This window comes from Oryx dammah, unplaced genomic scaffold (assembly GCF_014754425.2).
Source record: "Oryx dammah isolate SB20612 unplaced genomic scaffold, SCBI_Odam_1.1 HiC_scaffold_12, whole genome shotgun sequence".
Classification (NCBI taxonomy): Eukaryota; Metazoa; Chordata; class Mammalia; order Artiodactyla; family Bovidae; genus Oryx; species Oryx dammah.
In genome coordinates, this window is record NW_024070196.1 from 61342105 (window position 1) to 61367104 (window position 25000).

A 25000-nucleotide genomic window follows, 5' to 3' on the forward strand; every position below is an offset into this window, starting at 1 on the left:
TTATCTGTAAATATTTTAGTGTGTATCTCAGTAAGGACTCTTAAACCACAATATCATTTTCACATGTAAAAAATTTACAATAATTTAATATTATTTAATATCTAGTCAGTGTTCAACTTTCTAATTTTCTCAAAGTCATACTTGTTTTTACGTTTGTTTATTTGAATCAGAGTCCAATTAGAGTTCATCCATTGTAATTCATTGTTGTCTTTTAAATTGCTTTTAAAATACAGATTCCCCTCAGTATCTTTTTTTCCCTTATAACCTACTTGTTGAAGAGTTTTCCATAGTCTGGATTTTGTATATCCTATGGTATCATTGAATATGTTCTTTTGTTCTTGAATTTCTTGTACACTGATGGTTGGCCTGGGTTTTTCTGAGTGAAAATTTACCCTTTATCATTGTTCACAATTAGATTAGCATTTCTCCAATGCTCTTGTACTAATGTTTTAATAAACTAAGGAAAAAATGGATATCTCTACCTCCCTTAATGGTTTTAGTTTTATCTATTTTTTTGGTCATTTTTGTTACCTATATTATTTACTGTCTCTCATGCTATTTCCTTTTTTTCTGTAACTCTCTAATTTTTTTTGTCCTTAAATTTTTGTCCTTTTTCATGTGACAGTGATTTCTTTTGGCTTGTTTTTGCTTTTTAATTCATCTTCATTTTTATATCTGTTTTACTTCTCAAATCTCCTTCCCTTAATAAGTATAGCTGTCTGGGGCCAGCAACCATTAAAAAGCCTCAGAGAGATTCCCCCCAAAAGAAGCAGCAAGAACAAAAGAAAAGGAGCTTGCTTGCTCGGCTTCTCAAGTGAAATTACTTGTGACTAAACACTTGCTCATTATTTAATTTTGTATGTGTCATAGGTAGTTCCCTACTTCTGCTTTTTTAATATTCTTGGCTTAGGTTGCATCCTAAGACTTATTTGACTTATTTTAGCAAACATATAACCTTCTGAATGAATCTCTGCTTTTCTCTGGGAATCATTTTAGGTCTCTTTTATACATTTTATAGAATAAAATAGAATACATTTTATCTTACTCTGTGAAATTAACTTTGGTACTTAATGTATAAGCCAGAAATCATAGTAATTTAGAGCAAATAGCTTTAATAATAACCCATCTAACCCATTTTTCCCCCCTGTGGAAGAGAACCCTATAGAAACAAAGAGTTGAAAGAAACATGTGGGAAGTTCTTATTAATTGCTACAAAATAGAAGACTATGAGCTTATACACAGGAATTTATATTCTAATATAGTGTCCTATGTCAAGAAAGTGAAAATGTTAATAGCTCCGTTATGTCTGACTCTTTACCACCCCATGGACTAGGCTCATGTAACCCACTAGGCTCCTCTGTCCATGGAATTCTCCAGGCAAAAATACTGGAGTGGGTTGCCATTCCCTTCTCTAGGGAATCTTCTCGACCCAGGGATCGAACCCGGGTCTCCTGCATTGTAGGTAGATTCTTTACTATCTGAGCCACCAGGAAAATCCATGTCAAATTTAACAGTCCTTAATAACTCACATATTGGATTACCAGAAAGGATTTTAAGGTTTAAAGTAGGTAGTTTGCTGATTTACCTGTATTTTAAAAAAAAGAAAAACTATGTCTGAATTACTTTCCAGCACAGCAGTAGGTTCTTATAGCCTACTAGAGAATTAGAGTCTGTGCTCAGAAGAAATGCTGTTTACTACATGAGATTCAAAGTAGCATGTAAAAGAGAAAAGAGTTCTCTGATTTTTATTTTTTAATATATCAAGGTTTTTTAATTCCATAAATGAATGTGTCATAGAATTTATAAGCAATAATATATTGATTCTCTAAAGTGAAAAAATTTTCAATGAATTCCTCTTATTATTTTCCTTCATCTGTGATAAAGTAAGCCTCAGCCTTGGCTATTGTAATGCTTCCCTCTTTGGTCTGCCTCTCATCTGTGCCCATGTTTGTGTCTTATGTCACATAATAATACACTTCAGCCTTGCACGATGTTCTTTGTCATATGCATGTGTGCACATGCATGTCTTATCTCTCTTCCCAGGTTAGGGACTTCGGCTCATATTAACTTTCTATTTTCCAACATCTGGCCATGTGCTTTGTTTGTGGGAGATGTTCAGCAGGCTATAGTCTTAAAAAATCAATTTAGATGATAAAAATAATAGTTTTCATTCATTAGATGATAATAATAGCTTTCATTTATTGAGTATTGACCATGTGTCAGGGACTTGGCTAAAGGCTTTAACTTGCATTGTCTCATCTTCATAACCACCCTGTGAGGCACAGGTACTGTTATTACCCCCATGTTGGCAGTATGATGTTAAATATCAAGTAATGGAACCAGATTCTGGATCCAGGCAGCCCAACCTCAGGGTCCGTGCACTTGACTACGTTGGTTTGTTGCTGAGCTACACGCAGGAGACAAAGATGTCTCAGGGCATTTGCTCTTTGTAAGAATTTGAATAATCTCTATAAGTATTTCATTGCTCGGGTCCAACTCCAGAAAGGTTGGAGCCCTCTAGGAGCTGTAGGATTTATGTGCACATCTTCGACGTCTCCCCTCCAGGAGAGCGGCTGGCGGTTGTGGAAGTGCAGTGTGAACGGCTGAGGATGCTCTACCGGGACTGTGCTCGGCCCCCGCCGCCTCCGCTGCAGGCTGACCGGAGACAGGTGAGCCCTCTGCTGTGTCTGCAGCATGCAGCAGGAGAGAGTCACAGAATGCCAGGCAGCACATGCATGATTATAGAAGGGGTGTTTGCAGAACCATTTGGATGTATAAGCTCTGCAGTGACATGCTCTCATCTCTGAATGTCAAAGCACATCAACTTGACATTCCGAATATTGAAAGATGACAGCAGGGGAGCAGAACTCGGCAGTCTGTAAATAATTTCTGCATTATAAATAACAAAAAAAAAAAGAAAACTTTTCAAAATTTTAGATCTGTAGTTCATCTTATAATAATACTAAAAAGTATACATAGAGTGACTAAAAAGCAAAAGTGGCACAGAGAAAGACATTTAATGTATGATATTACTTATACATAGAATCTAACACTAGTGAATAAAACAAACGAGAATGCAGACTCACAGGGAAAAAACAAATTTCACTTGAGGGGCAAAAGCAAAGGAGGCAAAAATGTCCAATATTGGCATATCTGTGAATGTTCTTAGCAGCACTAGTCATAATAGCCAGAAAGTAGAAACAGCCTAAATGTCCATCCCCTGCTGAATGAATGCATAAAATGGGCATGTTCATACAATGAGCATTATCAGCCTTAAAAAGCAGCGGAGTGCTAATACATGCTGCAGTATGGATAAAACTGGGATTATGCTAAGTGAAGGAAGCCAGTCACAAGAAACCACACACTGTATAATTCTATTTCTTGTAATGTCCAGAACCTGCAAATTCAGAGAGACAGAAAGCATAGAGGTGGTTACCAGGGACCGGGAAGAGAGAGGGATGGGAATTAACTTCTAATGGGTACAGTTTCTTTTAAGGAGAACAAAAACATTCTAAAATTAGTTTGTGGTGATGATTGTAGAATTCTGTGAATATACTAAAGTCCATTGAACTGTACACTTTAAATGGGAAAGTTACATGTTATGTGAATTTTATCTCAAAAAATTTTATTTATACTAGGTGAGAGTATATAAAAATTGCTGTATTCTTATAATTTTTCTATAGATTTGAAGTCATTTCAAAATAAGACAGTTAAAAATATATAAGAGAAAAAATATCGCTTGAAATCTCAACATCTCCATTTTGTGTTCACAATGCTATTGAATGAAAATGTTTTTCCCCAATGCAGCCCAAAGAGATTACATGGAGCCCCTCACGAGTGTTTCCACCTGTCCGAGCCTGCATGTTTTCCTCGCACCTCACTTCTGTCACTTTCCTAGCAGACCCCAGTGCTGGGGGCGGTCTGCCCCGGGGCACATTTATCTACGCCACCTCACCACTGCCCGTTCAGGTGAGAAATCACAGGACCCCTTGTCTTCTGCCTCTGTCCTTCAAATGTGAGACAAAGAGGAAGTTCAAGGGCCCATGGTGAGCCCTGATTGTCTGCCCACTCCTGGTGTTTCTTCAGGCCCCGTCTTTCTACTGGGAAATTGAAATTGTTTCCTATGGAGATACAGATGATGATACTGGACCAATAGTTTCCTTTGGCTTTGCTACAGAAGCAGAGAAAAGAGATGGGGCATGGACTAATCCAGTGGGCACCTGTCTTTTCCATAAGTAAGTGGCTGCTATCTCTGTTACCTGAAAAACAATAGGGACTTCCCTGGCTATCCAGTGGTTAAGACTCTGTGCTTCTACTGCAGGGGGCATGGGTTCAATCCCTGGTCAGGGAACTAAGATGCCACACAGTGTGGAAAAAAAAACCCAACATGGATGTGGGTATTTTAAAACTATAGTAATATAATTATAGTCTCTACCCTAAAAAATATAGACAATACCAGCTGGAAATATACTCATGTTCAATGAAAGAGAAGAGCTCTTAGGATTTGTCTTCTAGTTACTCTCCTGCTACTGAAACTCCTCCACCCATTCACTGCTTACCATCCTCTGTGTTGGCCCATTAGCCTTGTCTCTGACTGTTCCTTGTTTTTTCTTTTCAATAGCAATGGCCGAGCGGTGCATTACAATGGCTCCAGTTTATTACAGTGGAAGAGCGTTCGATTAGATGTAACTCTCTCTCCTGGTGAGTGTGGTGGGAGGTTTTTGGGGTTTTTTTTTTTTTTTTTTTTTTGCACCTTGTCTATTTCTGTTGTTCCCAGGTTTGGGCCAGAATAGGTCAAAATTAATGAAACTCAGCAAATGGAAATGGACACTGTCTTCTAGTGAAAATGAAATACTTGTCATTGCTGTCCCCCAGTTTACACTGAACCTTTCGTTTTATGAGGCACTGTTGTCGTTAAAGCCTCCACTGGTAATGTAGGAGCACAGTAATTGTCATTCCTCCCTCATTAGAAAAATCTGAGATTTTGCTATGCTTTGAAGTTTGGTCTTTAATTAGCTTTTCATTAATAAACATATAAATAGCTTCCAAAAAAAAAAAAAACCCACCCCTACCAGTCAGCTTGAAGCACTCAAGAAATCCATTATCGGTAGGTAAGACAATGTACTATAGACTTTGCTCTCAGTAGCCTAAACATCCAGTCCAGCTTCAGCAGATCTTCCACCCAGGTGTTTCAGTCACATAGTCGGTTCAATAAAGAGAAAATCTTTCCCCTCGTCTTTTTAAGCCTCCATATAATAACTTGATTGGTAATAGTATAGGAATAGTCCTAACTGCTCCAGAAGTAGCATATACAGACATTGTCCTCTTGACATTAGAAGCAGCCAAAAGTGTTGGTGACTTATTTTCAGACAGTACATCTTAGCATCATCTCTGATGAAACTTGAATTATTAAATGTGATAGATGATCTGAGATGCTTAGGTAAGGATTCCTGAGTCACTGAACCCGACAGATAACTTCTTGTAGCTGTCTGGGGGGTAATTTGGTCATCACTTGTTCTTGAGGGAGCTGCTTATTAAATTGTACTTTACCAGTGAGCATGGTATTTGCAGTTATGGTCAAGTTATGCCTTGGAAAGTTACTTCCTGGCAGGTTGTTTCTCTCTCTATGGAGCAGAACTCTGTAATCTGCTGAGTACTTAAGTGCTTTAAGCACAAAGGGAGGGGGAGTAGAGAGAGCAGGGGACCCATAGTTAGGTGGTTTATTTGTTTGTTACAGTTGATTGTTTTGTTTGATCATACTTTAGTTTTTGAGAAAATTTTGGATCAGACCTCAAGCAAGCTGGCTACCTACTCTTTTCTTAGAGAAATGTGTCTGTGTAGTACTAGGAATTAAGAACCTACTTTTAACAACAGGATCCCAACCTTGGTACCAACACCTTCAGTGTCTGTTCATTAACAGTTACTCTTTGAGCATCTCCTATGTGCTGGGCCCTTTTCTAGGCCCTGCAGATGCCGTGGTGAACAATGACAAGTCCCCAGCCATTGGAAAAACCCAGCCTAGTGGTATCAAAACCATATGAGACTGGAAATTCCCTGGCAGTCCAGTGGTTAAGACTCCACACTTTCATTTCTGAGGGCACTGGTTCGATCCCTGTTTGGAGAACTAAGATCCTGAAAGCCGTGCAGTGCAGCCAAAAAAAAAAAAAGCATGTGAGACTGATCAAAAGCAGAATCACAGAACTTCATGTACTGACTGGAGAGTTTACAACAGGTTAAGTGTAAAGCTCTGTGCACTAGCAGCTTGCCTGAGGCAGCCTATAGTGCTGATGTGGTAGACATGGTCCCCTTGGTTCTCTAAGTTCATCCCATTATCTAGTCATCTCATCAGAAAGCAGCTTAGCTTGTATTATCTTCACTTCCTGAAAAATGCCTTAAATAAATAAAAGTAAGGAGTCATAATATGAGTTAATGATGTATGTTTAGCTTACATTGTAGGTGGAGTTTTAAATTATATTTTTTAGACCCTTTCTAAGTCATCTGCAAACTTGCTGAGAAAATACTACTTTTCTTACCTTTATTCATAAGCAATCTTGTATGTGTCAAAAGAGAAAAACTGTATTCCTCTATTAAAAAATCATATCCAGTATTTTTCCTTTTTGTCTTAGCTGCCTGGAAAATAAAGGTTAAATTTCATGTGTAATTATATAACTATGTAGACACTACTATTTTTGTTCTTCTGAACAGTTTCTGACTTCTCTTTTTAAAACTGTTTATTTCTGTTGTGTTACTTTGAGTGAGTGAGTGTTAGTTGCTCAGTCTTCTGACTCTTTGTGGCCCCATGGACTACAGCCTGCCAGGCTTCTCTGTCCATAGAATCCTCCAGGCCAAAATACTGGCATGGGTAGCCATTCCCTTCTTGAGGGGATATTCCTGACCCAGGAATCAAACCTGGGTCTCCTGCATCGCAGGTGAATTCTTTACTGTCTGAACCACCAGGGAAACTATGTTACTTTATATATATCTAAATATTGGGTTAGCCAAAATTTCCTTTGTGTTTTTCCATAAGATGTTATGGAAAAACCCAAATGAATGTTTTGGCCAACCCAATACAAGGTATTCCATGTCTTTTTCAACTGTAACTGATGGCATGAGTAAATAAAAACCATGATAGTCAATGGTATATGACTGCATGCCAGTTACATATTGGAATTTTAATAGTCAATAAAAAGGAAAAAAAAAAAGTGTTGTCTCCTTCTGCCCTAGGTGACGTGGCAGGGATTGGCTGGGAGAGAACCGAGGGGACGCCTCCTCCACCCGGGCAGCCTGCCAAGGGCCGTGTGTACTTCACATACTGTGGGCAGCGCCTCTCACCGTATCTCGAAGATGTCTCGGGTGGGATGTGGCCGGTGGTTCATATTCAGAAAAAGGCAGGTTATCTTGTTGAGAACGAAAACCAAATTCTCCTCAGCAATTTGCCCCATCGGGAATGGAAAAATTAAAGACACTAGACGTGGCCTGGTTGACATAGTATGTGGTACCTGATGACAGAACCTCAAAAAAGCTGAAGAAGTGGGTCCTTCCTTTGCATTGAATCTGAGTGCTTAAAGGCTTTGATCTCCTTTTGGCCATCTTTCCTAAACAACAAGGCAAGGGACACTGGTGTTCTTCCAGTGCCAGTAGAAAATAAGTTAAATAAGTTTGGAACATTGCCCTCTTGGGGTTGCTTTAGTATACCTAAAGCTCAGAGGTATCCTGCAGTAAAGATTTAAAAATTAAACTTTATTTAACCCAGCATCCCTACACTTATACTTAATCATGGAACTCTTGTTTTTAAGGAGCACCTATAAACAACTAATGTTCTGTGGGACATTACTATTTACTACATGCTGGTAGCTCCCACTTCCTTATATCCAGTCTAGATCTCATCCTAAATTCTAGACACAAATATTCAGCAGCCTAGACAACATTTAGAAATAGATATTCCACTGGCATGTCAAAGTTAACATGTCTGAAACTGAGCCTCACTCTTCCCCACCCCCAGCTTGCTTCTGCCCTAGCCTGCCTTGTCTCAGAAAATGGCAGCTCCATTCTTCCAGTCGCTAAGGCCAAAAACCTTGGCCTCTTTCTTGACTCCTCTTCTTCCTCCCACTCTACAGCCAGTCTGTCAGCAAACCTTGTTGACTTACCTTCAAAATGTATCCAGAATCTGACCACTGAGTTGATGGCCCAGCCACCCTCACCTTCTGGGTAGCATGTGACAATATTCCTATATTTCCCTCTCCTCCCATTCCCTGAGTTCCTGCCCTTTTACATGTCTTTTCAACACAGCAGCTACAGTGATCCCTTAAAAATGTTGGTTAGGTCATGTTACTCTTCTGCTTTCAACAGGTCAGTGGCATCCTGTGTCACATATTGTGAGAGCCCAAATCTTAGAATGACTTAGAAGCTCTTGTAGGATGTGCCCCTGTACCACATCTCTGATAGCATCTTTTCGCTTTCTTCAGTGAATTGATTAGAGATGTCAATAATTTAGGCAGCCTGTTCTTTTCATTCAGTATTTATTGAGCACCTATGTTGAGTGCTATATCTCAAGTACTATGCTAAGCTCTGCACATACAATAACAATGAGCAAAAAAGATACGGTCTTTGTGCAATTAAATCCAGTTTGCAGGAGTCAGATACTAGTCAAACATTCACATAAATATATGTGTGTGTATATACATATATATATCTATATGAGAGAGAAAGAATGTGTGTGTGTGTATGTAGACAGAGGTGGGAGAGATTTCTTTTGAGGAATTGGCTCATATTACTATGGAGACTGACAAGTCTCATGAACTGCCATCTGCACGCCAGAGACCCAGGAGAGGCATGGCTTGATTCAGTCTCAGTCCAATAGCAAGAGAAAAGAGAAGACGGAGTGAGATATCCTAAGTCAAGCAGGGGTAAAGGGGAAAGGGTTGAATTCCTCCTCCCTCCACCTCTTGTTTTATTCAGACCCTCAATGGATTGGATAGTGCCCACTCACATTGGGGACCTATTGTGTCCACCGATTCAAATGTTAATCTCACAGACACACCAGCAATAACAATGTTTAATCTGGCACCCTGTGGCCAGTCAGATCAGCATATAAAATTAATCATCACAATATGATTGAATCGTAGACTTGAGGGAAGCAAGTACCAAGCCAATCTGGTCACATCCGTATTACCCTGAAGAAGTGATGTTTGAGCCAGATCTGGAATTTTAACCGGTTTAAATGGACAAAATTGGAGGAAAAAATGTTCCAGGTGAAGGCAATGGCACGTGCAGTGGCGTCAGGTAGAAAGGAACAGTGTTGGAAACAAGAAGGGTCACTGAGCTTGAATAGCAAAGAGCATGAGTGTGAGGGGAAGGGCAGGGCGGCCTTGCCGAGCTCGAAGCACCAGGGTCTATAGTTGCACCAGCCCTTCTCTCAGGGTTACAGACTCTCCATAGCTGGGGATAGTGAATGAAGTCCACTTGGAGGTGTTAAAAGTGAACACATAAGTAACCTAACTCCTTTCAAGTCCTTTCTTTGGTTTCCTTTCCAGAACACCAAGACTCGCGCTAACTTTGGCTCCCGCCCGTTTGCCTATGCTGAAGGGCAGGCCCACCGCAACGCTGCCGACCTGTGCACTGACCTGGCTGAGGAAATCAGTGCTAACTTCGAGGCCCTGCCCTTTGCCATGGCCTCTGACAGTGATAACGATGCTGGCACTAGTATTGCGTCAGACCCGGGCACTCACGGGCCACCATGCCGAATTGCTGCTGTAGCCACTGCTCAGCAACGTAAGGTTCCTCCCCTCAGGGTGCACCTGCTTCCTGGAAATGGGAATGCTTTTAATTCCATAAACCGATTTAGCTTGGACATACTCCATTGCCCACAGGTAATGGGGTAATAGGCCCAGATAAAATAGGGAGCCAGGAGGAAGCCTGGTGGTCTGGAGAGTCCATCCCCCACATAGAGGAAGTATGCCACTACTCAGAACCAACAGAATATTGCCACATGGAAATCCAGGCCTGAAAGATTGTCCACTTTTTATGAGATAGCTAAGAACCACAGAATTTTATATAAAATCTCCTAATTTTAAATGTTAATCATTTTTAAACATTTAAAACGGAAGCCATCAAAGAATAATAAAATGTTAGTTGTGGAATCTAAGTGGTAGATGTGTAGGTGTGCACTAAAAACATTCCTGATTATTTGAAAAATCTCATAATAAGATTGAATAAAAATGATCTTCAAGAAATGAGATGTCTGCAGCCATATTTGGCTCTTGAGATACTAGTTTGAAAATTGTTTTAAGAGTCTGTTTAATTCTGTATCTTGTTGAAGAACCATCCAAAGTCTTCTTTGAGTTGAATGAATTATATCCATATAAACTATTTTAGGATTCAAGGAAATTGTAGATGATTAGTTATTCCTTGACTTTGTGGTTTAAAATTCCTCCAAGAGCTAAGAGTCTTTCAGTTCAGTTCAGTCATTCAGTCGTGTCCAGCTCTCTGCGACCCCATGAATCGCAGCACGCCAGGGTTCCCTGTCCATCACCAACTCCCGGAGTTCACTCAAACTCACGTCCATCGAGTCGGTGATGCCATCCAGCCGTCTCATCTTCTGTCGTCCCCTTTTCCTCCTGCCCCCAATCCCTCCCAGCATCGGAGTCTTTTCCAATGAGTCAACTCTTCCCATGAGGTGGCCAAAGTACTGGAGTTTCAGCTTTAGCATCAGTCCTTCCAAAGGAATCCCAGGGCTGATCTCCTTCAGAATGGACTGGTTGGATCTCCTTGCAGTCCAAGGGACTCTCAAGAGTCTTCTCCAACACCACAGTTCAAAAGCATCAATTCTTCAGTACTCAGCTTTCTTCACAGTCCAGCTCTCGCATCCATTATCTCACAAATTAAAAGAATCTGGTCTGTCCATGTATGAGTTCATATGCCCTTGCCTGGACTTCACTGTGACTGTGCTTTGTTACAGAATATGATAGTGATACTTCCTGTCATTATAAAGTGGAGCTCAGCTATGAGAATTTCATCACCTCTGGCCCAGACCCCCACCCACCCCCCATTGCAGATGACGAAAGTGATGATGATGATGACGACGACATCCCACAGGTAAGAGCCCCACAGCAGTTGCTTAACTCCCTGGTGATGAAGACAAGCCATGAGGAATATTTTAATCTGAGCATGCAAAACTGAAGTCTTTATGCTTGAAGTTATATCATTGTGTTTGGACAGTAATTGGGGTATTCATTTTTCTAAACCACGTATCAATAGCTGTATCTGTTTGGCTCCATGGCCCAGCAGCAATCCGGATGTTGGAGAAAGAAGTGCTTTGATGGTAATTCAGCAGTGAAGTTTGGGGTTATGTGAAGTGTTTATATGGCTTTAGAGGGAAAGGACGGAGAAGGCAATGGCACCCCACTCCAGTACTCTTGCCTGGAAAATCCCATGGATGGAGGAGCCTGGTGGGCTGCAGTCCATGGGGTCGCTAAGAGTGGGACAAAACTGAGCGACTTCACTTTCACTTTTCACTTTCATGCATTGGAGAAGGAAATGGCAACCCACTCCAGTATTCTTGCCTGGAGAAACCCAGGGACGGGGGAGCCTGGCGGGCTGCCGTCTATGTAGTCGCACAGAGTCGGACACGTCTGAAGCGATTTAGCAACAGTAGCATCAGCAGAGGGAAAGGAAGAGCTCACCCCAAGCCAGCTGTTGCCTCCCCTGGCCTCTGAGGGTGTAGTTAGTTTGGTGGTCTGCACGGTGTGTTTCTGCTGCTGGCATTTGAGGGGGGTGAAGACCTCAGGGGTGAAAGCCGTAGTAAGTCAAGGAAGGACACAAGGTGTTCCTTCTCCATTCGCGTTTGCCTTCTCCTTCCAGGAGGACCACTACGCCCTGCTGGTGAAAGCCTGGGAGACCAAGGTTTTTCCTACCATCCGAAGACGGTTCCGCAACGAAGCAGAGCGGAAATCAGGACTGGACCAGATAAAGGGTGCTTTACAACTAGGTCTGGTGCTTTATGTTTTCCTGTGGAACCCACTTCATGGCTTGAAGAGATGTGTTTACATGAAACTCAGGGAATAAATCAGAAAAGAGGGCCTCATCTAAAGTTGGGCCAGACTTAATAGTGTCCTCTTCTTGGACCTTTATGGAACTTTGTGGTCTTTTGCTTTCTTTGCCAGGCTTTGCTTTGCTTGTCAGTTCTGCTCAATATTTTGAGTTGATGGCCTGTTAGAATGAAGCTGGCCTTGTTATACCAGGAAGCTGGATGGCCTGGTGGTTAATAGCTTGGGCTCTGACATCATGCCTGTGCTATTACCAGTTCTATGACCTTGGGAGAGTTACTTATCCTTTCTCGATTTCCCTCACCTTTCAAATGGAACCATTAATGGTATGAAAAATTAAAGAGCTGACACAGATAAAGCTAAGAACAGTTTCTGGCACATAGTAAGCATCCATGAAACTTCCCTGGAAGCCTGGTGGTTAGGACTCTGAGCTTCCACTGCAGGGGGCACAGGTTCAATTCCTGATTGGAGACCCTGCAGGCTGTGTAGTCTGACCAAAATTAAATGTCACGGTAATGATGATGATGAGATTTTTTTTTTTGTCCACTGGACACATAGAATACAACAGAGTTTGACTGCAGACAGTGAATTATTAGTGAGGCTTAAATGCAGATAGCTGATTTCTGTTTTAAGGCTTTTTCTAATCTGTGAAACACCTGCTTTGTGAGATGCAGAAATGCCTTTCTCTGAGAGGCACAGCCGCCCTTCTCTCGGAGCATCAGATCAGGTTTTCTGTCGTCATCATGGCAGTCAGAGAAGGTGTAGGGAGATAGTACTTGCTCTTTCTCTTTTAACTTTTGTCCTGACTGAGACTAGGAACAAATAAGGCGAAAAACCACCAAAAGACCTTTATTTCTTGACCAACTAATACACTGAATCCATTATTTCCAGTGATGGCTAAGTAATTCCTTTTTCTCAGATTGGTGTCAGGACTAATCAGTATATGTATGTGTGTGTGTGTTTTGGTGGGGGGGGGGGAGTTGATTATTGTTTTTTCTCCCACTGAGAAAGAGGAACAGAGCAAATTTCAGTACTGGATAGAAGAAGTTGATGGAGCTGCCCGTTGCTCTTAAATAAGCAACCTGTGTCAGTTGTAGCAATAATCAAACACAGTACAAGAAGGTATAAAGTAAGAAAAAAATACAGCACTACCCTCACTTTCTTCTTCCTCTCCATTTGTCCTGTAGTTTGTTCTCTTGACTTAACTAGAATGAAATGACTGCTTAATAATGTACAATCATTTTTAAGATGACTGTGTTCATTCTTTCCATTGTTTTTTCCTGGTTATACTTCCCAGCAGTGCTATAGGGAGTGTTCCTTATACCTTTACACACTTGAGCTTGTGTCTCTGTGGGAGAGATTTGAGAGTTTCTTAGAAGTAGGGCATTGAGTATTTTTAACTTGATAGACACTGTACAATTACCGTTCCCAAAAGGCTGCCTACTCCCATGAATTCCCCTTCTGTCCTCATGCTAGGTACGGGTCAGTGTCATGATTGGACTGAAGATCGTGTGCTTTCTGGAGGGTTACCAGTTCTGTTCTGTCTTTCAGGCATGGTGGATATTGCCCGGCAGACAGTTGAATTCCTCTATGAAGAGAATGGTGGCATCCCAAGAGACCTTTATCTTCCCACCATTGAAGACATTAAAGATGAAGCGAACAAGTTCACGATTGATAAAGTTCGAAAAGGTTTTGCTTCCCCCCTTTCCTTCCTCTTTGAAACCTACCCTGAAATGAGAAGTTGAGTTTCCCACACATGAGTTTGAGTAGGCAGCTGCTGGTTCTCCTAGGGTGACTGACTCTTCACTCTGAGTGATTTGAGCTCTCCTGAGCTCTCCCTCATGAGGCCCTTAGCTCCCTGGTGGGGAAACTGGATGCTTGTCTGGCCTCTAGGGGCCTCTGGCACTTTCCCAGAACCTGTTGCATGAGCAGGGTGAGACAGAACACTTGAAGACAGAGAAACGGGGCATGGCTGGAGGATTGCAGATAGGCCTCTCAGGCTTAATCCTGGCTGCCCAGCTAATGAACCATCAATATGTAGTTGTACTATGCTTTTTAGAATTTTATAGAAGGTATATATTCATTTGATTTAAAATCTGTTGCAGATTTTGAGGAAACAAAAATACAGAAAAGCACAAAAAAGAATCTAAAACCACTCATTATTAGACTTTCACAGAAATATCAGAACCTCATGGGCAGGGGCAGGCATATGTATTTACTTTTCTGTTTTGATTCCTCTTCATTGGAGAGAAAAACTTCACAGACCATAAAACTCACCCTTTTAAAGTATACCTTTCAGTGCTTTTAGTATATTCACAAAGTTGTGCAGCCTCCAAACCATTGTCTCTGATTCCAGAACATTTTCATCCCCTGAAATGAATCCTGTGCTCTCCCCACTCCCATTCCTCCTTCCTCCTAGCCCCTAGCAACCAGTGATCTACTTTCTACCTCCCCATCTCTATAGGTTTGTCTAGTCTGGACGTTTCATAAAAAAAATGGAATCATACAGGGTGTGGTCTTTTGTGTCTGGCCTCTTTCACATGGAATTCTTTTTCAAAATTCACCCTTGTTATAACTCATGTTGGTACTTCCTTTTTATGGCAAGGTAATATTCCACTGTATGGATAATACCCCGTTTTGTTTGTCCATTCATCAGTTGATGGGCACTTGGGTGATTTCTACCTTTTGGCCATCATGAATAATGCTGCTGTGAACATTTGTGTACACGTTTTTGTGTGGGCGTGTCTTCATTCCTCTTGGGTATATGTGGAAAATATATGGACCCAGTGGAATTGCTGGGTCGTATGGTAATTTTATGTTTAACCTTTTGAGGAACTGCCAGATGGTTTTCCGAAGTGATTACACCATTTTACATTCCCATCAGCATGTATGAGGATTCCAATTTCTCTACATCCTGGCCAGCACTAACTATTGTCTGTCTATGATGATAGCCATCTTAATGGATGTGAAGTGTGGTATCTCACTGTGGCTTTGGCTTGCATTTCTCTAAAAATGAATGATGTTGAACATATTTTCATACATATATTTTCTCTTTGGAAAAATATTCAGATTTTCTGCCTGTTTTTTAATTGGCTTGTCTTTTTATTGTTGAATTGCCAGAGTTCTCACAGCACTTTGTTTTATTATCTTCCAGACTAAGCTCTGTTCCTTTGGGACTATAACTAAATTGAGGGTATTGGTAAATGCTGGCGAGTTATTTGTATCCTAAAATATATAGAGTCCCAACATGTTAATGCTACTTGCTCCTGAAAAATCTTCTCCCCTCTACTTTCCTCAGGTCTCACAGTAGTAACACGCTCTCCAGACAGCAATAACGTAGCCAGCACTACTGTTGGAACTGCCCTGCCAAAATTTGCTATCCGAGGGATGCTGAAAACTTTTGGGCTTCATGGAGTTGTCTTAGATGTTGATTCAGTGAGTGAACAGCCTTTTATATACACTGACTTTCATGCCCAGGCCTCCAAGTACCTTAAAAGTGATTATACAGGTAGATTACTCTTCAGAGTCAGGATAAAGAAACCAGACTGAGTGCTGTCATGCCAGATGACTTGCCTGAGATTTTCTCAGGGGCCCAGATCAGAGTTGATGGTAGAGTGTAAGCTGATAACTTTCAGTGCTGTCTGTAACTTCAGACCACACTGCCACTGCAGGGCTTTTTGGTTTTTTTACATCAGCCATGTTCAATCTGCCCCTGCCCCTATCCACCAAGTTCCAAGGGAGAATTCGCCTGTTGGCCTTGTTGAATGGACGGTCTGTCATTGCCACAACTGTAATGCAGATTCAAAGAAATAGTTATGTTGATTACATCATGTTACTGGTTCTCTCAAGCCTTGATTTCCCCGTCTATAAAATGTGTGTATTAAACTAGATCAGTTGTTTTCTTCTTGGCTTTGCAGAACCCTCTCAAGGGGTTGGAGGTGGCAGGGAAGAAGGAATAGAAGAAAGTAAGGGCCATACCAAAGCTTTCTTTTGAAAACAGAGTCCTCTTTGAAGGCTGTGATCCTTAGGTTACATATCTGTGCTTACATTTATGCTTCCCATTCAGGAAAAAGTGCAGAAATAATACACAGATCAAGCCTAAAAGTCACAGATAAAGAAGTAGCTATCACCACATGGATAAGCTTTGTTATCTGTCTGTCTACAGATACAGATAATGTTAGTTATCACTGATGCTTTGAAATGAAAGGTTTTACATCTTTAACTGACTCCATTTTACCAGACCATAATTTAAATCATGACATTTTAAAGAGAAGCTATTGACTGGTGGTTTACTAAGGTGAACTTCCAAGTAGAAAATTCCATCAATAATATCTACCATTCCCTTCTGATACAAACTTCTGACTCTGGTTATTAGAAAGTATATAACTGTCAATATATTTCAGCAGTGGAAATGTGTGCCAGGAAAATTACAAAAATATAAATTAGTTAAAGTAGTAATTCTGGTATTTCTTGCTGCTGCTGCTAACTCATTTCAGTCGTGTCCGACTCTGTGTGACCCCACAGACAGAAGCCCACCAGGCTCCTCTGTCCCTGGGATTCTCCAGGCAAGAACACTGGAATGGGTTGCTATTTCCTTCTCCAATGCATGAAAGTGAAAAGTGAAAGTGAAGTTGCTCAGTATTGTCCGACTCTTAGCGACCCCATGGACTGTAGCCTATGAGGCTCCTCCATCCATGGGATTTCCCAGGCAAGAGTACTGGAGTGGGGTGCCATTGCCTTCTCCCTGGTATCTCTTAAGTAGTCTGATTCCCTTTGTTTTAATCTTTATGTTAATCTTTAGGGATCCCTAAATAAAGATTAAAACAAAGGGAATCAGACTACTTAAGAAATACCAGAATTATTATTTTAAAAAGTAATAGTATTGTTTGTTATTACTTTAAATATAATAGTAATCCCTAAATAAAGATTGGGCTTCCCTGGTGGCTCATATGGTAAAGAATCTGTCTGAAATGTGAGAGACCAGGTTCGATCCCTGGGTCAGGAAGATCCCCTGAAGAAGGGAATGGCTACCCACTCCAGTATTCTTGCCTGGGGAATTCCATGGACAAAGGAGCCTGGCAGGCAACAGTCCTTGAGGTCACAAAGAGTCAGACACGACTGAATGACTAACACACACAGAGAAAGATTACATTGCTATTGGAATCCAGAATGCACATGCATGAGCTTACTTTTTTTAAATCACTAGCAATAAAATAAAGCTATCAGACTATTCTCTGCTTTTATAAAATTAACATAAAACCAATGAATATAAATTTTACCTGGCAACAATGTATGTTGAATTGTTACAGAAATATAGCACTCTTCTCTTTAAATTTCTGACTCATGGTTACATTAAAGTTCTTTAATTTATTGTACCAATTAAAATTCTCAAGCAGCTATACTCCAATAACAATTTTTAAAAATTTGCCAACTGGCATGAAGAAACTAAACACACTCTCCAGGTGTCTTTGGACTTTTAAACTCAATAAATGACACGAAACTAGCATTTATTTCTATAAAAGTTTGGTACCGATACACATACATACCTAAGTATTTTTAAAATTGGGAAACAAACCAGTGCTCAAAAAACAAATAGACATTTCTCTTTTCTGTTGTAGGTCAATGAACTAGTGCAGGTAGAAACATACCTCCGAAGCGAAGGTGTGCTGGTCCGATACTGGTATCCTATTGATATGTTGGAAAGGCCCCCTGCAGGCTACAGAAGGACTGCCACCAATGGGCTCGTCACACTGGACAATACCAACCTCCAAATTCACAGGTAAGGGAATTCCCTGGCGGCCCAGTGGTTAGGACTCAGCCCTTTCACTGCCAAGGCCCCAGGATCAATCCCTGGTCAGGGAACTAAAATTCCACAAGCCATGTGGTGTGGCCAAAAAAAATTTTTTTTAAAAGCATAGGTAAACTTGAGCCCTTCTTTCTAAGCAAGTCACAGAAATCCATTTACTGTGGTTTGTCACATGTGCTATTCATCATTGACAAAGAAGACTTTTCTTTCAAAGTTGAGCAAGTCAGAGGCAGCTAGTAGTAGTAAGTAGTAAGTAAGTAGTAGTAGTAAGATAATAGTGAGATAGCAGGTTAGGAAGAAGAGGTGCAAGATCCAGTGTCCCCTGGCCTGAGCCACGGGTGCTCAGCTATCACTGGATGATGGAAGCACGTCTGGAGATTTGAAGAGTGTGGAAAAAGTCTAAAGACTAAAGCGAGTCAGGAAGAGACACCTAGGAACTTCCCAGATGGTCCAGTGGTTAAGACTCTTCCAGTGGAAGGTGCATGGGTTCCATCCCTGGTAGGGGAGCTAAGCTCCCTCATGGTACATGGCCAAGAAAAAAGAGAGACAGCTAAGACGAGCCCAGGCACTAGGTGAGCAGCCAGCTCGTTTTCGTAAATCTGACAATGAAATCCTTGAATCCTGCTCTGTGCCCAATGCTCTGCAGGGGTCTCTAAGAGGAGAGTGTCTGCCCTCTGTGGGTTAACACCTAAAAACCTGGCAGAATTCCCTCACATACACCTATGAATTCCTTCTTTCAGTTGTAAAAATTCTCACAACAGTTCAGAAGAGAATATAATGGAGCTATCTGATAAAAGTTTCCATAAGCTGTTTTCATACCATTCATCCGTTAACATTATAACTTCTGATTTTATTGTCAGTTTTGAAGCAGCTTGAATCTATCTCCAGCGTAGACCTCTCCTTGGAACACCAGATACACGTATTCAGCTGCCTCCTTGTCATCTCCACTCAGATATATCATCACCCCATGTGGGTGGTCTGAAGTTTCAACTGGACAGTCAACTTCACGAGACCCAGATAGGCTGTACTTGGCACTAGGTTCACCTAGGTCCAGGATGGGCCACACAGCATGCCACAGGGCAGTGGCATGCTTGTGTTTCAGCAGGAGTCAGAGTCACCCACACAGAAGTTCAAGGGCTCTTCTCTCACCTGGTCACAACCCAGGTGTGAGAAATACACGTCACATGGCCATGTTCACGTGGTGACTAAACAGCCCCACGCCCCAAATAGAATCCAGCATCTTTTGTAACAACTCCACAAGCATAGCTTCCAGGGATTTTAGCAAGAGGCACTCCCCATTGGTAAGAGTCACTGTTTTCTGGAAAGCCCCCAAACCATCACCTCCTACCAAGAAGCTCTTCTTCCAGTCCTCCCAGTGCAGCTTGCCAATGGGGGCTTGTTGTGACCGTAAACAGGGTGCCTGGTAATATTGCTGATATTTGGGCGTTCCCTGGCAGTCCAGTGGTTAGGACACAGTGCTTTCACTGCCGGAGCCCAGGTTCAGTCCCTGGTCAGGGAACTAAGATCCCACATGCAGTGACGTATGACAAAAAAAAAAAAGCAACTAAATGTGGCTTTTTGTTTTGTTTAAAACACAAGTATCTAACTTGGAGCACAGAACATGAGGCCAGAGAAGCCTGAGATGTGGCCCTTTCTCTTCAGGAGCCCACGGCCCACCCGATGTGGTGGCCGGAGCGTCAGAGCTCAGCGCCTCCCCCACCCTTCCCTTGCAGGGAGCTGCTGCGCTGCGAGGCCGCGCTGGCCAGGCTGTACTGCCGCATGGCCCTGCTCAACATCTTCGCCCCCAAGCTGCCTCACCTGTTTACCCGCCTCTTCCACATCCCCGCCATCCGGGACATTACCCTGGAGCACCTGCAGCTGCTGTCCAATCAGCTCCTCGCTCCTCCCCTCCCAGGTAAACCTTGGCTTTTCCGCTGTCACCGCAGACACCAGACCCAGGACAGAATAGCCCTAAGGGTGAGCCAGGCACTGAGCAGGAGGTGTGCGTGGTGTCCTCCTTCTCCATGTGAGGAGTCCCATCACAGGACCTTTAGACTTAATATAGATAAACAGCATGAAAAGATTGCTAACCTGTTAAGCCTGGGAAGCTTCATTGAGCTTCCCAAACTAGTCATGGATCAAGGAAAATAATATAGTTACGAAATCTAATCACTGTAGTGTTGTCACAGACATTCTGTTTGGCGTGTAAAGAAAAGAAAACGCCCCTGCCATCAAATGCCACCCGAGACCTAACTGATTCATCGTAACCTCAAACAGAGCTGTTTTGGTGGGCCAGCCTGTGTGCATCAGCTCAACTTGGGGCCCTTGTGGTGTGGTGCTCCCTGGTGAGCACTGACGACTCTGCTCTCAGCCCGATTGAAGACCAGAGGGCTTCTCCTATCTTCTGGCACGTTGGCCTCCAGCCTGTTCCCCTTGACCTCTTAGCAACTGCAATGGGAGCAGGAGTGAGAGAGCAGACGGCATTCTAAACCTAGAGGACATCTCACAGCCCTGGGGTCCCAGCCAGTGCCCTTGTGAACAACATCTCCACAAGCTGACTTTAGCATGTGGGGTCCACTGGCCCACCCCCAAGAACTTAGAGGCTCTGAAACAGACCTGAAAAACTTCCAAGTGCTGTGGAAGAAGCTTTATCACGATGACTAACTTGGGTTATAAAATCCACTCTCAGCTACGCTGGTGATTCCTGATTCCTAAGGGTGGACCTGGGCAGCCAGTAGGTCAGGCTATGGGAACCCCTGAATCCTCTTTAACATGCTTGATAGACCTGGGCCTCCACTCAAATTTTTATGTTAGGAAACAGTTTTGTAGCTTAAGAAAGCAAACATTTAAAGATCACTGAATTCCTGAATCCTACCCTGGAGGATCTGATTGGTAACGTCTATTATCCAAGACCTAAGGCCAAGCTGAACTCCGGGAGATGGTGATGGACAGGGAGGCCTGGCGTGCTGCGATTCATGGGGTCGCAAAGAGTCGGACACGACTGAGCGACTGAACTGAACTGAACTGAACTGAAGGCCAAGCTTGGAGAAGGCAATGGCACCCCACTCCAGTACTCTTACCTGGAAAATCCCATGGATGGAGGAGCCTGGTAGGCTGCAGTCCATGGGGTCGCTAAGAGTTGGACAAAACTGAGCGACTTCACTTTCACTTTTCACTTTCATGCATTGGAGAAGGAAATGGCAACCCACTCCATTGTTCTTGCCGGGAGAATCCCAGGGACGGGGGAGCCTGGTGGGCTGCCGTCTGGGGTCGCACAGAGTAGGACACGACTGAAGCGACTTAGCAGCAGTAGCAGCTAACTCATCCCAGTTTTCCAGATGGGTCACGCCTCGTTGCTACTCAGGATCTCACAGCCCTGGGCTGCTGTGATCCTCATCGCCTGTGTTTCCTTTCCCGTCCCCAGATGGCACCATCAGCTCCAGCTCCATCCTCCTGGCGCAGTCCCTGCAGCACTGTGTCCATTCCCAGAACTGCTCGGCCACAGACCTCTTCTACCAGGGCAGCTCCCAGACCGTGCGAGAGTGGCTCCACGTGGCCATCACGCGGACCCTGCACCAGGGCGAGGAGAGCCTTCTGGAGCTGACCAAACAGATCTGCTCTTTCCTGCAGGTGAAAATCCAAAGCTCTGACGGCCCTGAACTGGGATTACAGGTTCTAATTGGAAAACCGCTAAAAATGACACTTTCTTGGTGCTTCCCTGGTGGCTCATTGGTAAAGAATCTGCCTACCAATGCAGGAGACATGGGTTTGATTCCTGATCTGGAAAGATTTCATGTGCCATGGAGCAGCTAAGCTCACGCGCCACAATTACTGAGCCTGTGCTTTAGAACCCGGGGGCCACAGCTGGTGAAGCCCGAGTGCCCTAGAGCCTGTGCTCCGCGACAAGAGAAGCTGCCACAGTGAGAGGCCCGCACACTGCAGCTGGGGAGTAGTCCCTGCTCACCACAGCTAGAGGGAAAGCCCCCGTGGCGATAAAGATCCAGCACAGCAAAAATACATAGTTTTTAAAAAATAATACTAATTTCCCCAAGCCCCCACCTCACTAGCCTCCTTTTCTCTGCAGCTCCCCTACCTTGTCCAATCCATGTGTCCTTCCTCCCAGAGGGCTCTTTTGTCCTCCTGATCTTGTTAAAGTGTGTGTATTATGTATTTGCTCTCCCCTGCCTGGGAGCTGGGAAGGTGAAATGCCCTCTTGTGTTGAATCCATGGTTTTCCCTGTTCAATGTCTCTGCAGACAGCACCGGAGCAGTTCCCCTCCGAAGAGTTTCCAATTTCCGAGTCCAAAGTCAACATGGACGTCAATTTTCCCGGGGCAGCTTTCGTCGTCGTATCTTGCAAAGAAAGTCAGTCTGGATTCCGCAAAGAGTAAGTTACCTGACTCCAGCAGATGGTGACAGGGAGAGAAAAAGTCAGGCAGATTCTGGTGAAACTTACAGAAAAAGAAAACTCATTGCTTTTATTCTTTAATGCATACTGTATTTGAAAATGATTTACACTTCTTCCCTAATTTCCATGTTTTAGAAATTAGTCTGTATGAAGAATGACCTTCTAAAACGTGGTAGGGATGACACGTGTGCCCAGTTCTCACCCCACTTCTCCCAACAAAGTATCTGTTGATCTGGTTGAACTCTGGTCAATTTCATACCTCCTCTTCAGTTCCTCTCTGTACAAAGCACCATGGGCGCGGGTGCTGGTGTACGGGCTGGGCCACAAAGTGAAGCGAAATGGCCAGCTGAACCTCATCGAGGCCATCTGTTACCCGCGGGATGCATCTCCGGCCAACACAGGGCTCACGCCACCTCCCACCACCAACCAGTACCCTTCTGTGATCCTCTCCACGGACAAAGTCCACATCAAACTGGGTAAGTCTCTGAATTAGCTCACGGTAATACAAACAGCTTTGAAGTCATTCTCTGCTTTCCTTCCTTGTGAAAATCGAAAGGATTTTCTACCTTGCTGTGTTCCCATTTCCCATGGGTGAAGAATAGGACTGCTTGGGGCAGTGTACTTCAGAGACAGTAAATGAAAAGTTGTCCCTTTCCTGCCCAGGGAAGGCCTGGCAGATGCTGCCCGGATGACGGGGGATTTCGTCTCCCTTCACAAGTGTGTGCTGGGTACATGCTGTTTAGAATAACCTGAACAGAGCAGTCCCATCACTTAGCTATAACCATCCTGGCTGCCCTTCCTCAAGTTCTCATTAAAACTGAGTTCTCTTGGGTATACTGTGGCTCCCTGGGGCACGGGCCTCAGTGATTGTCCACTCCCCACGTAAATGATAAACAAAAGCTAGTGGCCAGGCTGGGAGGCCCATGTCTCCCTGGCATCCTTTGTTAAGTCTTTGTAGATTTGGACTGAGCTGAGGGCTCCTCCTCTGTAAGTCCTGACAACCGTCGCTGGCTGTCTACTTTATATACCAGGGCCAGCTGACTGTTTCTGAGTCAGCACACAGAGGAAGGAAAACCTACTCTCAGACTTCCACTGCGTGTCCTTGGCAGGTTGGCCAGAAAAAGACAGACAGGTGCTTGCTGGTGACAGTCAAAAAGATGTCTGTGAACTTTCAGCCAAAATCAGGCCTTGGCTTCTCACAGCCCCAGTCCTGGGGACATTGCATCTTTAGGGAATAAAGTGAAAGAACATTTCTTAAGAGATTTGGTCAATGCTAAACAACTTTATGATCTCTTTTTTTTTTAAGGTCTATTTTTTTCATTGTGTTTTGCCCACGTCGTTTTTGAAATTGTGTGTAAACATAGAGGATCTCTGTCCTGCTATCACTCCCTAAATACACACTCACCCCAAAGTACAGAGCCATCAGCATGGTTCCTCCTGATCTGGCCAGAGACCCCTGGTAGCCCAGCTTATGGGTTTTTGTCTATTTGTTTGTTGGTTTTAATGTTTTGTAGGCCATACTGTGCAGCAGGTAGGATCTTAGTTCCCTGACCAGCCCTCTGCACTGGGAGTGCAGGGTCTAACCACCAGACGCCAGAGAAGTCCCCCTCAGCTTACGTGTGACCATTGCTTACAGAGAGGGTAGGGGTGCAGTTCAGGGTATGATGGGGTTCCGGCCTCAGAGCCTTTCTCTCTCATCGTAAACAGCTTCAGTCAGATTTAGATCGCCGCAATAATGCAAGGCGGTAAAAAAGAATCAAAGCCCTGGTAGTGCCTGAAGTCTGGGGACCTCCTCACTGGTCTGCTCTGTCAGCCTAAGATAAGCTGATGCTCCCGTGGGCTTGCAGCCACACCAAGGAGCTGGTTGTTTCTTTACCAAGCCAGGACCATTCCAGTGAAGCATCTCTTAAAGTCTGACTTCCTATCTCCACATCAGGCCATCGGGCTGGGTGGTATCTGACTGACCAAGGGATGTTTATCCTTCCCTATCCCCTCTGTCCTGTTCTCACACTAGCAAGTGGACTCCTTGGAGGTCATCCTCCACTGCTCCTCTGCCTGCAGCAGACTCTGTCTGGCAGGTGGGGAGTGAGGTTTCTTCTCACCCCAGCGCAGAAGTGGACAGGCCTTGTTTCTCTGCTCCTACCTGGCAGGTCTTTCTCACAAGCTAGTTTTGATCAGGTGCTGCCAATCACAAGCTTTCCTTCCGGGTGCTTCTTCTAGGGGTGTCTCCCCCACCCGGAGCCGTGCTGGTGTTACACTCCCTGCCCCTCGAGTTCCCCCTGGCGATGGCCTTCGCCGAGCAGCTGCTGTCCTGGAAATCAGAGGATGGCGAAGGGAGAGCTGAAGACGAGCCTGACACCATCCCGACGTCCGTCCTCCTGCAAGTGGTGGAGCTGCTCGGTGAGGCCCACCATCCCCGGGATCGGCCAGGGAAGCTGCTTGGGGGTGGCCACAGTGGCCTGGGGGAGCGATACCTCTCACGAACTGCTGTCAAGTGGGCCTGGAGAACTGAGTGGAAGTTAGACTTCCACATCCATGATCTGCAGGGTATTGTCGTTATTTTGAAGGGTGGCATTTAACTAGGAAAACAAAATTAATTTGATCCAACTTTGCTTTAAAACACAAACATGCCATCATTGTAACTTTGATTCTATGACGGTGTTCACTTCCATGCCCCCTATCACCTGCAAACATGGTAACAGCTCCTGAAAGGTTAAAGAGAGATTGCATTTAGGCAAAACTC

The 25000-nt window shown here is 43.6% G+C and overlaps 1 protein-coding gene across 6 annotated transcripts in view; it reads left to right on the forward strand.

Moving 5' to 3' along the window:
• HECTD4 (HECT domain E3 ubiquitin protein ligase 4) overlaps nt 1-25000 on the forward strand; it is a 168215-nt gene that overhangs the window by 123453 nt on the left and 19762 nt on the right. For all 6 annotated transcript variants that reach the window (XM_040250847.1, XM_040250848.1, XM_040250849.1 and 3 more), the window contains exons 45-60: nt 2566-2669; nt 3808-3969; nt 4087-4235; nt 4622-4701; nt 7225-7388; nt 9534-9771; nt 10958-11094; nt 11860-11986; nt 13596-13733; nt 15343-15479; nt 17663-17823; nt 19584-19765; nt 21275-21480; nt 22106-22236; nt 22528-22733; nt 24478-24657. In XM_040250847.1, the coding sequence (XP_040106781.1) occupies nt 2566-2669; nt 3808-3969; nt 4087-4235; nt 4622-4701; nt 7225-7388; nt 9534-9771; nt 10958-11094; nt 11860-11986; nt 13596-13733; nt 15343-15479; nt 17663-17823; nt 19584-19765; nt 21275-21480; nt 22106-22236; nt 22528-22733; nt 24478-24657 (2502 nt within the window). The remainder of the gene's footprint in view (nt 1-2565; nt 2670-3807; nt 3970-4086; nt 4236-4621; nt 4702-7224; nt 7389-9533; nt 9772-10957; nt 11095-11859; nt 11987-13595; nt 13734-15342; nt 15480-17662; nt 17824-19583; nt 19766-21274; nt 21481-22105; nt 22237-22527; nt 22734-24477; nt 24658-25000) is intronic.